Source organism: Typopeltis vanoorti, chromosome 2 (genome assembly GCF_054136105.1).
Source record: "Typopeltis vanoorti isolate ZY-2024b chromosome 2, IOZ_Tvanoo_1.0, whole genome shotgun sequence".
In the NCBI taxonomy this organism is placed as follows: Eukaryota; Metazoa; Arthropoda; class Arachnida; order Uropygi; family Thelyphonidae; genus Typopeltis; species Typopeltis vanoorti.
In genome coordinates, this window is record NC_143550.1 from 86,657,572 (window position 1) to 86,673,856 (window position 16,285).

The 16,285-nt window shown below is 34.3% G+C and overlaps 1 protein-coding gene across 1 annotated transcript in view; it reads right to left on the reverse strand.

The window, feature by feature from the left end:
* LOC150109226 (protein arginine N-methyltransferase 6-like) overlaps nucleotides 1–16,285 on the reverse strand; it is a 333,254-nt gene that overhangs the window by 107,302 nt on the left and 209,667 nt on the right. Inside the window, exon 10 of the mRNA XM_090412246.1 lies at nucleotides 4,431–4,513. Within this exon, the coding sequence (XP_090268372.1) occupies nucleotides 4,431–4,513 (83 nt within the window). The remainder of the gene's footprint in view (nucleotides 1–4,430; nucleotides 4,514–16,285) is intronic.

Here is a 16,285-nt window from a genome sequence, read left to right on the forward strand (position 1 = left end):
ATTATTGTTTAACATGCATTTGCTAATATTAGTCCAACTACTGATTTCTAGTTGATGAAAGGCAATTAACATGTTCGCTGCCACGCTCCTGAGGCATAGTTTGTTCCTGCACGCCAAGCGCTTTTGCGTCTTCAAGGTCACTACGAGTAATCTCGTAGCCAGCTTATCAGACAGAATTTTGTTTTATATGCCAACTACGAGTAATCTCGTATCACACCCACCTATACATTACATGTGCTGACAACTGTGTTTATTGCATCTAGTCTCTAAAAACCTTCAGTTTCACCATGACCAGTAAAAGAAAACTTACTGATAAAGAATTAGAAGCTTACGCTAATATAAGCGATGATGAATTTAATGAATTCATCATTGCAAATGGAAGGAATAAGAGGGAAGTTCTTTCCATTTCAAATATGCACAAATTTGAAATGGTTGAAGCGAAAAATCGGAATGGTAAAATTCAATTAAAACCAAATATCGTTAGGGACTATAATTTGGGTATGTCAGGCATCCATCTTTTGGATCAAATGCTTTCTTACTATTCCACCTTACGAAAGACAATTAGATGGCCAAAGAAATTGGCAATATGCATTTTTGATATATACATTCGAAATGCGCATAAATTTTATAATATAATTACTGGAAACGCAATGACTGTGTTAAAATTTAGAGATCAATTTATCTCAGTTTTTGTTGGAATGAATGAGCTTACAGCATCACAGAATATCAGCAGGATTCGGGATCTTCATTATTTGGAAATTTTACCACCTACAGAAAAAAAAGAAACACCCAACAAAGCCATGCCGAGTATGTACACGAAACAAACAATGACACAAAACACATTATTGTCTTGTTTGCCAGGTAAAACCACCATTGTGCATGGAAAATTGTTTTAAAGTGTATCATTCGTAATTTGAATAAACTGCGATTTTTATTTTATTGATTTCATTTTATTATTTTTGTTGATTTTATTAGTTTTAATTTGATTTACAAATTACGGGTTAACTCGTGCTTGGCATAGGAGGTCGGTAATCAACATACGAGTATATTCGTAGTTGGCTTGTGAGGCTCATATACCAACTATGAGTATACTCGTTGTTGGCAGCAAAAGTGTTAATACTAAAGCAATGACATTAGCCTGTATATAAGTAGCTTAATCTTCAAGATACTTAATGCACAAATTTTGTTTGCTTACACTTGAATAAAGAATAAACCAAGAACATAATTTATCGGCATCTTTACTGATTTACAGATTCTTTCTTTTGCTTCCTTTGCTATATCTTTATTTTTCCATATTGTTGAATTTAAACTTATTGATATTCGTTTCTTCAGTCTATGTTATATTTTCAATGTTAACAGCTTTCTTCATCAATGGTTCTAACAGGCACTTAAGATACTTAAGAGTCCACAACATTCCAAGTATCCTTGGATTTTGTGACTATAACTTCAGGATAAGTGGTTAGACCTATGCCTATAAGTATTCTTTGTCTGTAAATTGTGTGTGTATGTTCTAGGGGCAAGTTTGCTTAGTTGCAGAATGAAAAAAAAACCTAAGATTCTGAGAAGAAATGCTGCCAGCTCCATATGAGATTGGCTAACTTGCCTTCGGTTGAAAAGCCCTGATAAAGGTACTTCATGTCTTGGATGGGATTCGAACACAGGTCTTCCCAACCAAATGGCTTCATCTATACTGACTGAGCTACGAAGTCTCTGCTAGTTATTCTTAGGTATGTAAATTGCACTATCTTTTTAATATTTTTTTTTATTTGAACAATTTTTTTAGCAATTTTTCTTATTGGTTTTTTTACAATTAGCACTATTTTTGTTTTCTATGCTGATGTTTCCACATTAAATGTGCAGCATATCTGGAGGTTACTTTGGAGAAAAAACAAGTTGTTGAAAGAAATTAAAGCAAAAAATATCCCTGAATGAATCCATTTCAAGGAATTTCTCAATCATAATTATATATGAAGTCAAGGTGAATTATAACATTCTGATTGATTTATCACTCTGCAGTCAAATATGTTGTTTACAATTCTCTAATAAGAATTTTATTCTTAATGTCTTTTGTAATTTTTTTTAAGATAGAAACATTTTCAAAATAAACTGTTTGGCCAAAGAAATACAGTCAAATCATAATATGCGAAATGCCACTTAAAAACAACAAATATTCTTGACCAAAGGCTCATAACACATGATAAAATTCTTATAACTTCACTATAGCAAAGTAACCGCTATAACAAACTTCTTGTAGTCTCTATAAGTTCAGTAGAGTGAAAGCTGATTGCACAAATTTTCTTTATTCTGACTGATGTTAAATAATACTGAGGAAATAAGTTTTAAACTCTGTAACTTGGCAATGAACATTAAAAAAAAAAAAAAGAGAGTAGCAACTAAATATCTATATGTTTTACCAAGTTGGTAAATGACGTTTATATTTTGAAACATGATAGGATTCAAAACTGATAAGAGCTTAAAAAGCTTGCAAAAAAAAAAAAAAACTTCAAGCATGAGTTAATACTTTGAAAGTACCATCAAATATTAAAACAGCTTAATCAAAAATGAATAAAAGATAAATACAGGTAAATACTCGTATAAATACTCATATAACGCGGTACTTATACAACATGGTTTCGATATAACGGTCTACAAATTGTAGTAACCATTGTTGAACGCGGTACTTATACAACGTGGTTTTAATAAAAGAAAGTCTACAAACTGTAGTAACCCCTTTATCTTTTCATATATTTTTCAATGCATGACTTAAAAATCAAATTTTATCTTCGTTAAATTTGCATCTGCCGTATCGCGCATGTAGTTATAAGTAGCAAATTTATATTCGGGGAAATACCCTTTAGCATGCATGTATGTCAATTGTTTACAGAAAATTGTTTACTTTTCTGCCAGGAAAGCGCATTAAAAATCATAAGTGTGTTGATCTCAAGCTGAGCATTTTATTTTTTGGTGAGTTACATACAATATGTAATGCTTTTTTTTTATGTAAAAAAATTATTTTTATAGTAATGACAACTTAGAGCACTTTTGTGATATATGCGTTTGTTAATAGGGATAAACCTACCCACTGAAAACTGCAGGTAACAATTGAGCAAAACTGAAGATACATTTGGTTTCAATCAGCACATGAGACTCAACCTTCACGAACTTCTTCATAAGTGCTCCAATCTCTTCAATAGTGAATTAATTGATGGGGAAATAGATTTAAATGAGGAGGAACTGGTACAATTAATAGACAACGTCGAACCAAATGGTGGGGAAAGTTCTGCCAAAGATTCTGATTATGATGAATCTGTTAAAGAATTCAGTTCAAAGAAATTAGCAATAGGATTGGACTTGGCAAGAAAGTTATTTTATGGATAATGATCTCTCAATGGAGCACTCCGGAAAATTCATGAGACAACTGGATATTTGTTTAGCTCCATATTATGAACTTAATAAAAAAATTTCAGCATAAGGGGGTAAGCAAGGTCTTATTACTGACTTCTTGATAACTAAACCAGCCAAAGTATGCAATGAGAATTATACTAATGATGTCCAAGAGATTTCAAATGATGACGACGTCTGGCCACTCGTAAATAAAGAACATCTACGAAATGTTAGTTTTGAAGAGAGTGATGACGATTAAAATATACACTTTATTTTATCTGGCCTAAAATATTTATGTATTATGTGCAATGAAGTTTATGTACAATTTATAATTTTTTATAATTTTATACTATGTATTTGTTTCATAGTTTATATGTTTTCTTAACTTACGTGAATTACCTGAATTAAATAAAAATATTTTATTGTTGGATATGTCATTGTTTATATAATCTTAAAAAAAAAAAATGATTTCGGAACTTAACCCTACATTTTTCTATGTGATCCGAGTCTCGCATAACGCGATTTATATAATGCGACATTTTTGTGGAACCTAACATCCACGTTATACGAGGGTTACCTGTATATACGCTGCTCATAAAGAGTTCATATCTCTTAAGCAGTGCAATAGCAGAGCAACTCATGAAAATCTGGAACTTAGCAAGATGTTTTTCAAAACTTTAAAATTTTAAAGTGTAAACACCATTTGCCCACTTGGTAAATAAAACAACTAGATATATATTATCTCCCCTTTTATTAATATATGTGTATATTTATTTATACACGCATTTATTTATTTATCACTCCTAACATGAATCTTGAAAACGTATAGCAAAACAGTAACATGCACAAGATCAATATTAAACCAGAAACCTGGCTCTGAAAAGCTCTGTTGAAATAACACACATAGTATGTTACATTAGGCCTCCAAATAAGCTAAGTGGTGATATTTCACCAGATGAAGAGAGCTATGTGTAGCCTAGCATATCTTAACTGTAACATGCATTTAATTATCAAAAATTGTAAGAAAAAGCAATTGAGTTACTTACTGTGCAACTGTTTCTCTGCAGCTTCAGCAATAACGGATGTATCAACTTTGTAATTGTCATAAACAGTCTTCCAGAAATGGACCCTATTACAAAAAACAACTCTACATTAAATCAATATATACACTTTACAGTAACATTCGAAAAGTTGTTCCTTTTATACGAAAGCAAAAAATATTTGATCAGCCCTTATCCCTAATATTTAAATACTGAACTAACATGTGCATACACTTGCATGTCTTTTGAAGAAAGAGCCATAAAACACTACATCTTGGTGATTAGCTATTTAAAACAACAGAAAATGAATATTTTACATCTATATTTTATTCCTCTGAAAAAAAAAAAAAAAAAAAATTGTGGGGAGGGGGGATAGGTGTCTGAAAGTAGTGGCATTTATGATAGCTTCACAGAATTTCCAAAGTTTAAAAGACTTCAGAAAATCTCTTCAGATGTTACAAAACCTAAATTTTTTTGTTATTCAGGATGTAGCTTTTCATTTCTTCCAAACATAATCTGAATCCATAATACCGACAACACATGTACAAGGCCACATAACTCTCAACATGCTGCTTATAAATATACTACACGTATTCTGAGTTTGTACTAAGTCTCTGAGGAGAAAGACATTGAAATAGGGATGTTAGATCAGCAAATCCTAATGAAATGCACCAATAAAAGGGAAATATACAGGTCCTAATTGTGGCTAAGAAGTGCTCACTCTGAGTATCCAATTCATAACGAATGAGGGTCATAATTTATACAAATTCTCTATACAAATACAAATACTCTCTATACAAATTCTTATTAAAAGAATTTTATATTTTTATGTATATAATTATGCTGTTTGTTTTCTGTTTAGAAACTATGTCTACAAATTATGGAATCGATATACTGCAAATCAAAATCGTTTCAGTTTAGGAATGAAATTATTATGATTAAACTATTCACTTAAATATAATTCTCTAAAAGATTATGACGACTGCTAAGGAAAATAAAATAATCTAATAAAAATGTTCCTACATTAACTTGTATAGATATTGAAATGATTAGCGAAATTGGAAGATTGGAGAATCAAGGCCAAGGTGGTTTGGGCTATGTTATGCAGTGAGACAAAAGTATGTGGGAAGGAGAGTGCTGGAGATGAAGCCACCAGGCAAAGAAGTAAGGGGAGATCTAAACAATGATGGCCAAACAGCTTGAGAAGAGACCTCCAAGTCCTTGGACTAAATGAGAAAATGGCCTTGGACAGAACTGAGTGGAGGAGGTTGATTCACTGCAGCAACAATAATGTTATGAAATACCATTATATCTTAATTCAACGTGTTGGTTCTTTCAAGAAGTAAAGCCTACAATCTTTCAATGAGACTGGCTAGTTTATCGTTAAATGAAAATATTCCTATCTGCTAGAAAGCATTTGAAAACAAGTCCTTTACACCAATACAGACAATCATTCTTTTGAATGCACTATCTTAGAAGCACACTTGAAAAAGGAAGAGAAGGGCTATTGAAATTAATTTTTGGTTGAACAGCCATTATTGACGTCATACAAGTTTTTAGCACTGCAGAGGTCACAATCAGTGACCACAAACATGTACTACACTCTTTCAAATGGAAAACAGTTTACATTTGTACCACATATGATCCATGATCATATGTGGTACAAATGATCCATGATATTTGCATACCATGATATTACATTTGATCCAAGATATTTGCATATGGCACATATGCAAATATCATGGATCATACCCTTTATAATGATTTCACGGGGGGTCACATCAGTGACTGTGGGCATGGCAAACCTGAGATACCTGAGCTATACCTGATCTTACTTCCAACAATATACACTTGGTATATTAAATGTTGAAAGTTTATTTTTCACTTGGTTAGAGTATAATAAATTTAGTTTAATCCTTTATCCAAGTGTGAGCAAACAAAGTTTGCACCTGAAAGTATCTTCAGGAATGGGGTAAGGTGGTACAACACCAGGACACTCCTTACAAAGGTGGAGCAAGCTACCAACACTCCTATCTCAGTATCTCCCATAATGCAAAACAACCAAAACAAAGTGTCCCTTCCTTTAATGCATAACATTAGACATATCCACAAGGAGATGTGTTTTGCATTATGGGAGATACTGAGATAGGAGTGTTGGTAGCTTGCTCCACCTTTGTAAGGAGTGTCCTGGTGTTGTACCACCTTACCCCATTCCTGAAGATACTTTCAGGTGCAAACTTTGTTTGCTCACACTTGGATAAAGGATTAAACTAAATTTATTATACTTGGTATATTATATCTGTAGACTGGTCTTCTACTCTTCTTTCCTATACACACACTCTCTCTTACTTCTTACCCCCCCCAACCCAGTGCTATTAGAACAATTTGAGAATGGGGGGGATGCTCTTTTCTCTCAAACTGTAGTCTCCACTATTTACTTAAAAAAAGGCAACTTTAGTTACCTTAAGGTGGTAGCCCCACCACTAGGATATTATCGTCATGCTAGTAACCTGATATAGGGAAACGCACATTACTTTCAAGTTTCAATGAAATCTAAACTGGATGGAAAACATGGGAAAAGATATCAAATTGAAAAAGGTTAACAAACTTGGGAAAAAGAAAAACATGCTGAAATATGCTACATGGAATATTAGAAGCATGCACATAAAAAGAAGAATTAGATAAAATTTTAAATGAACAAAATATAGAAATTGCAGTTCTTACAGAAACAAAAAAGAAACTTAAAGGAACAAAAGAAACAATTAATTATCATATCATATATAGTGGAGTAGACAAACAAATACATGCAAAGCTGGAGTAATGATTTGGATCCATAAATCAATTAAAGCAAAAAAACTCATTATACATACTGAAATGAAAGAATATTAGAAGTGTGGTTAAAATTAAATAAAACAAATTTAATTTCCTCCTTTGGATTATAAGCCCCAAAGGAGGAAAAGAAGAAGAAAATTGTGATTTTTATAAATAGTTACAAGGAATATATGAAAAAGTAAATAAAAGAGACAATATAATTACAGCTGAAGATCTTAATGGCAATGAATAATAATAATAGAGAAAAATTTGGAGAACCAATGGTAAACAAAAATAGAAAATGATTCATTGATTATATAATATATAATAATTTAAAAATAATGAACACATTCTACAAACATAAAAATATACATAAATATACATGGCATGCAAGAGGACAAAAATCAATAGACTACTTTATAGCAAATGAAAAAGCAGTAAACCTCTTCCTAGATTTTAAAGTCGGGAAAGCACTAGAAAGAGATACAGGTCATTATTTAGTGCAGGCAAAATTAAGGTTTCTGCCAAATTGGTTACAAAAAATGCATAAAAATAAGAAACCTAGAGAAACAAAATCTAATTATAAAGTAAGACTACTATATGATTTAAGTACAGTCATACCCTGACTTACGTGAATCCAGAGTTACGCGGTTTCTTATATGTATGTATTCACGCCTCACCACTAGTCGTATCTTTCAGGCACCAGCCACAATCGCCAGTGTCGCACATGCTGTGAACAAGCACTGATGTGTTTCGCGCGGTCTCCATTCATACACGATTTTTATAGTCTACAAACCTTGTGATTGTCTAATGTTATAAAATTTTTATCAAGAACATCACATAAAAAATAATAATATCCAAAAGAAGCAAGTCCGATTCTTCTACAGCTAGCAAGAAAGGAAAAACATTGACTTTGGAAACAAAACTCAACATTATTAAAGATTTTGAAGGCGGAATGAAAATTTGTGAGCTAGCAAAGAAGTTCGATCTACAGGAATCCACAGTAAGAACAATCATAAAAGAAAGGTTTACAGATTTTGGAGGACATAGATTCTAACAAGGAACGAATTGTAGCCACAAGGCAAGGACTAAAAAAATCATTAGCTTGCTATGAAGAAATTTTGCATGATAAGAAAAAGACATTATGCCGTCAGACGAATCTATTAGATTTTATGAAACCATCGACATCGAAATAACTTTCTTTTTTTTATGTACGAAAAACTACAATTATGATTATATTTCTTAAAAAATATAGGTGTTTTTGTAAACCTTTGGCCCCAATTGTATGTTTGTATATATAAATTACATGCAAAATTATACCCCGAGTTACGCTAATTCGACTTACTCATTTTTTGTTGGTCCCACCTACCGTGTAACTTCGGGGTTTTACTGTATAAGAAATTTATACCAACAGAGGATTAATAATTATTTAGAAAAAATATAAAAAAATTAAGACACCGAGAAAGAATGGAATAATATAAAATAAATTATTACATCAGTAGCATGTGAAAGTCTAGGAACACAAAAGAAATCATAAAAATAAAAAATTACATATGAGACAATGAAATAAAAACAATAACTGAAAATAAAAAAACTATCCTTTAAAAGATGGTTAAATAGCAAAAAATAAGATGAAATTGAACATAAAAAAAAAGATGAGCAATAGCTAAAAGAGAAACCAGAAAGAGACAAAAACTGCAAATATAAATTGTGAAATAGATTTTAAATAATCTTGGATTATTTTATAGAACTTTGGAGAGAGAATACTAATATCAAAAAAAAATTATACCAAAAACTTACAAAATGCTTTAAATGATATAGTAACAATGAAAGAATTACAGGACAATCTAAGCAAAATAAAAAATGGTAAATCAGCAGGAGAAGATGGAATAAACTCTGAACCATATAAATTTGCTGAAAAAAAAATTCCATCCAAGATTATTAAAATTGTAAATAAAATATATACAAATAGACAAATACCAAAAGATGTCCAAAAAATACCAAATATCAAAAACAAAAGTGAAAGATGTCCACTTTAATTTCCAATAAAGTTTTTTTTGTAAGTATATTTTCATTTCTCTGACAGCCCATCGGAACTTACTTTCTGGATGTCCCTGATATGAATTTTTCAAAGTGTACAATTTTGCATAAAAATATGTTTTGAATTATTAACCTTTAAATTTTAACAACATTTTAAAAAAGTAAAGGGCACTCAACTTAAATTTGCATCGGGGCACCAGGACCCTTAGAGCTGGCACTGCTATTCATGACTGTATTTTTTTAAGGAAATTACAATAAATTAGACTAATTTATTAACTAAAATACTGCTATTCATGACTGTATTTTTTTAAGGAAATTACAATAAATTAGACTAATTTATTAACTAAAATACATTTAATTAATACTTCCAATATTTGGACAAAGTCAAATTGCCATCATCACAGAACAAAATATAATAAGATATGTGCATGCAGGCACTACACTATAATGATCAAACCAATTTTAACTTATGGATCTGAGAGCTAGGCTAGAAACAAAACACTTTATCAAAGACTGAAGACCTCTGACATGAGAGTTCTGAGAAAGATTAGTGGAGGAAACAGATAGCATCACTGGCAGTATCACATGAAAAATGAGGATATTTGGAAAGAACTTGCCACTGTTAGCATTCAGGAATGTGTTAGGAGAGCTAACTAGTGTATGGTCAATTAAACAGAATGGGAGATTAGCAAAACAAGTGTTCTTTGCCAGGTTGGCAGGGAAAAGACTCAGACCAAGATATAGATGGATTGATACAGTAAAAAGCATCTTACAAGGCAGAAATATAAGATCTGAAAATATAGATCAGAAGTTAGTAATGATGTAAATTTTTCATGTAGTACTATCATAATTATCCTGTACATCCCTGAAAGTACATATCAGGAATTTGATGATGATGAAGTGATACCAACTGAGATTAGCTGTACTCACACATTCCAGAATGTTAACAATGTTAAGTGTTTTATTTCTAACCCAACTCTCAAGATTCATAAGTTAAAACTGATTTGAATGGTAATCTGTACTTTTAGCTAAAGGTTTTGACTAATTTCTCACTTACTCTATATAAATTTATACAGATGACTCATGACAATGACAGATTTGCTAAATTTGGTGTCAATTTCCATATTTAATCTGTCACTTTCACTAAAAACGTGCCTAAATAGATGAAATATTTTTCTTGTTCTATAGATTCTTCATTCAGGATGTAGTTGATGTATTCAATGTTCCTGCCTATTTTCACAGTTATGTCTTTTTATTGATGATTTTCACACCAAATTACAGCAGTTATTCAATTTAGTTAGAGAATCCTGCAGACCCAGCCTGGTTGGCTGAGTGGTTAGCGTACCCACTCTCCAACCAAAAGGTTGTGGGTGTGAATCCCACCCTGGGCATGGATGTTTGTGATTGTCTGTGAAAATACTAGTGGTGGCGGTAGATGGCATTAGTGTAGTTGTGGTTCATTGTAGTTGGTCAATTGAGTGGTGGAGACAGAGTTGTAGAGTAGGTGCCCTCCCTCAATGAGTCTTTGGACTCCCTGGAGGTGTCACGTAATAATAATAATAATTTATTTAGGAGTATAACAGCATCTGTATAAAGTAGAGCTCAGATAAAATCTCCCATTGTGATACCACTTTCATTCATAATTAATCCATGTAGATGATGAATAACAGTAATGAAAGTACGCACTTTTATGTCACATCAAATCATCTTCCCGTACTTTCTTCAATTCTAAATGCTGACTCATAACTTAAATACACTGTGTATCACTGGTACAATGTCCTGTTAACAACACATAAATGGTAGTGCCTTTAATAGTTTTTCAATTGGCACTCTATCCTGTCATATGCCTTTTCCAGATTTACAAAACATACATACAGATCCTTGTTATATTCCCATGATTTCTAAACTATTTGGCCTGAATCTAGTTTGGTTCTTGCCAAGTTTTTCTCCAGAAATTTTTCTTAGCTTCTCCTTAAGTATGGTTACATAAATCTTACCTGAAACACTACATAGGAAGTGTGTCTAGGGATGGAAAAGAGAAAGTTGTCCAACCAGGTCATGCACACTGTAAATGTAAGTATACAAAAAAAACAGGAGATAACTTGCTACATCTATACACAAATGCTAGGATCATCAGGAACAAAGAGATAGAGTTTGCTACCTTTGCAAATACATTTTTGACGTGTGTGTGTAAAATTGATTGTAATGGATATATGTAGTTTTTTTAGGAAGGACAGATAAAATTGGAGAAAAGGATGGGGACTACTGATATCAATGATATCAGTGGTCCCCAAAGAGGAGTGAGTATGAGACTATCTGGAGTGATGTTGACACTAATAGGCTGAAATACACTGCTTGGAAAGAAGTCGACAAACACCTCAAGGGCAAGGTGAATCATGAAATGTAATGAGTCACATGTCTATGGCTGGTATAAATTATATAAATTGGAGGAATATGATACTCCCAAGTCAGAGCAACCGTGTCCAGGTAAAATGACTGCAAGGGAACTGACAGAGTTTGAAAGAAGCATTGTGGTAGGATGCTATATTGCAGGCCTATCAGTTCATCAAATTAGTGAAATATTAAGTCATCCCAGGTCTGTAAATCAGTGATGCCATACTGAGATGGAAGTGAAGGGAGTCAACTGCAAGTGCTACCACAGTGGACGATCCACCATCCTCACTGAACACAACCGCAGGGTACTATGAAGACAAATAAGTAAAATCTGCTATTCATCAGCTATACACTGAATGCAAAGTTCCATGCATCAACCGGAACATGAATATGAACAAAAACATTCAAACCCGAGGCTCACAATATGGGTTTTCATGGTAGGACACTATACATTTCCATGGTATGCAAGCCCCACGACTTGAACCAACATGCAGTATTGTCTTCAGCGGTGCAAAGAGCATGCATAGTAGGGGCATGGAAGCTTGGAAAACTGTTATGAGTGACAAATCATGCTGCACCTTCTATCAAGCAGATGAACAGGTGTGGTGGATACCCAGTGAATGTTTCTTCCCAGAGTGTATAACAACAACTATGTATTTTGGAGGTGGTGGTGTTGGACAATGCAATGCTTCCTACTTTGTGGCATTTTTACAGAACTGACCATTGTCTCTTTCAGCAAGACAATGCACCATGACATAAGGCTGCTGCTGTAACCTCATGGTTTTGTAAACATGAACATCACCACACTTGACTGCTCTCCAGATTCCTGATCTCCATCCTATTGAACATTTGTGGATGAATTGGAGCACCAGATGAGGTCAAGGAATGTCTGCCCTGCAATAATCCAGGACCTCATTACCTGCCTCCAGGAAGAATGGTCTAAAATTCCCATTGATCACTATAATATGCTTGTGGGAAGTATACCCCATAGGATTGCTGCAATCGTTGCACAAAAGGAGGTCCTACATCTTATTAAAGCGAGCACCATGGATGTATGTTTGTTCCTCACACTATGGTGTCCATTGACTTCTTTCCAAGCAGTGTATATGGTGAGGTGTTGCAACAGACCTGATGGTTCAGCTGCTGGGGATGAAGTGCATCGCCAAATTACACTGATGGTACTAAGAGAGTAATCATTATGGATGATTTACATTATCCATAATTCTGGGCAGAAGAGAAAGCCCATGATAAGAATGAAGAATTTATGAGCTGTTGCAATATAACTTCCTCAAGTAACATGTGAAAGAAGGAACTCAAGGTCAAAAAGTGTTAATCATAGTGTCAGAAAGGGGTCTCAGTTAATAATGTGACTGTTTTTCCGCCACAGAGATAACGCCATGATATCTTTGGAAGTAGCTAACTATGTGAATGTATCAATCAGTACATGATGAACCTACAAAGCTATGAATTATGAAACTCTTAGTAGACGACTATCTTTGCACTCATTGTATCGGTAACTGAATGGGAAGAATATCAACAATGCATTAAAAAGTGTTTAAATAAGGTAAGTTTCAGTGTGTCTGTGTCTCTAGAACTCAAAGAACAAATTTGCCCTGTCAGAAAAATCTCCACCTTTTCACATCTAAGGATAAGCTTCCACCTCTTGGTTTTACAGTTATCTACCAGATTCCGTGCTCTTCTAGCTTATTTTATTTTGGACAAATTGAAAGATCTGCTGTTATTTTTATGATGAACATAAGTCTTATACTAAATATCATGATCCTAAATAGTCTAATTCCACCAATGCTGGTCCCAAATCTGGATGAAAAAGGAGGAGGGTTGGATGTCAGGCTGACAACCTGGCTCCATAAAAATACCAACATTCTTCCAGGTTCAGACTCTTGCAACAAGCTGACTGGAGAAAAATTCATGTCACATCACTATGTACTGATGACAATTCATTTTGCACAACCTGCTAGGGTGCCCAAAAGTGATGCATACCATCATCACACGAATGATACAAACAGAATATTACAGCTACTTGCCAGTGAGTGAGCAAGTTAAAGAAGCAAGTCCAAACCTAAAACTAGAATATTCAATTAGCAACCATCAACATCAGCACACTAACTGGCTGTGAGCTCGCTAACTATTTTAAAAACAGAAAGATTGATATCGCCTGCATACAAGAAACAAGATGGGCTGGTACAAAATCTAGAGATATTGGTGAAGATATAAACTAATCTACTTTGGGCAAAATGGTGTTGCAGTAACTGTAAGCCAGAGGCTACATTACTCCATCACAGAAGTAGCAAGGATCTCTGACTGAATGATCTCTGTTAAGGTCAATATAGGAACCTACAGTTTACAAGTTACATCTGTCTATGCACTACAGACTTGATGTCCACAACAGATGAAGGATGAATTCTGGAATGACCTTGAAAGACATCTTCAAACTATTAATGACAATCGACAGATATTCATTGGAGGAGATCTAAATGGACACATTGGCTGCACAAGAGATGGCTTTGAACACGTGCATGGTGGACAAGAATATGGCATACAAAATGAAGTACTAAGATCTTAGAATGTGCTGAGATCAATGATTTGCAGGTATTGGTTTTCAAAAAGAGAACTTCGCGTCTAATTACATATAGCTTTCTCGTGGAAAGGCTTAGTCTTTGGTTATGCATTTTTACTAAATAGTTTAAGGAAATTACAACGTAAACTAGGATATACATTAAAATAAATTTCAATACACTTCCAATATTTCGGCAACGTCGCGTTGCCATTTTCACAGGAACTTAAGAACAAGACGCGTGCACGCATGCACAACAAACAGTAAATGAGGAGGAAGCTATATTTCTCCTAAAGTCCTGATGGTATCCCCTAGCGGGTAATGTTGGTATTCTTGGGCAATTGGGCTGGAGGTCTTCTGATGTAGGTTTCCCAAATTTAAGGCAGTCTCATGCAGCCAAATTTGTTGAGGTTTGGATTGGGGCTCTCTGTCTTTCTCTGTTTGTTCGTTTTCTTTCTCTGTATAGATCAGGGGTTCCCAACCCTATGCCCACGGGCACCATGGCACCTGTCGACCAATTTGTGTGTGTGCCCGCCGCTGTTCAACCGTGTGCCGTATAGTTTGAAATAATCATGCAACAATTCACGGCATGCTATATGATGCATGTGTTAATAACACATGACGAGTATTAAACGCATACAATATAAAAGTAGACGCACAATCGAAGTTGTTCATTCCAGTTTGATAGTTTAAACTGGAATATCATCATCATATTCTCCTAATTATGAAGCACTGGCCAATGAAATGCAATGCCAAAGATCACACTAACTTACATATATATATTTAAATTTTTATATAATGTAAACTTTTAAGTAATAAAACATTTGATTATAATGTAAACTTTGTAAGTATTCATTTAACAAAAGAATTCAAAAAATTTGATTGAAAAAATAGATGGTGCCTGTTGCCCTACCGGTATTTTAGAATGTGCTCTAGGAAACAAAAAGGTTGGGAACCCCTGGTCTAGATTGTTTCTCTGTCTCCTCCTTATTCACAAATGTCCCACTCAAAGAATCCTTAGAGCTAATCCAAGCTAAATTTCCTCCTGATATCACAGCCCTATTTCAGTTCACAATGAACTCAGGCTATTTTGTTAGGCAAGGAAAATTCTACAATCAAATAGAGGGGACAGCCATGGGTTCTCCACTCTCCCCACCCTTGGCCAACTTTTATATGGAGACTTTTGAAGAGAAAGCCTTAAACTCTGCCCCACAAAAACCAACCATTTGGCTTCGCTATGTTGATGATGTGTTCGCTATTTGGCCACATGACTCCGATACACTCCTCTCTTTCCTAACACACTTAAACAACCAACACCCCAGAATCAAATTCACCCTGGAAGAGGAAAAAAACAACTGCCTTCCTTTCTTAGACACACTAGTCACCCGCCAGCCTGATGGAACCTTGGTTTTCTCAGTCTATAGAAAATCCACCCATACAGGCAGATACATTCACCAACAATCCCACCACCCCTCCTCGCAACAATATGGAGTCAATAAGACACTACACAACAGGCCTAAACTTATCTGTTCAAATGACAATGCCCTAACCACAGAACTAAACCACATTCTCAACACTTTCTCAGCCAATAGCTAACCTCCCAAAAAAATCCAAAAAATATTGAAACCAATAAACCACAACCCCCCCCCCCCCCCCCTCACAACAAGGATTACTCTAAATCCATCACCATAACCTATATCCAAGGCACCTCGGAAAAAATTACAAAAATTATAAAAAAAAACACGACTTAACTTCTTGTTACAGACCATATAAAAAATTGGCATCCCTTATCCGCTCTACTTAAAGACCAACCTTCCCCCTAGACTTACCTGGTGTATACCAGGTCCCTTGCAGCTGTAAGCTGTCCTACTTTGGCCAAACAGGCAGGACAGCAAATATCAGAATTTCAGAACACAAGGACTACATCCGTTTTCACCAATACAGCCACTCTGGTCTTGCAGACCATGCGCTGAAAATCTGCCATAGAATACGGTGAAAGAAAGCCACGATAATACACTGTAGTAAATACAAATATGTAAGG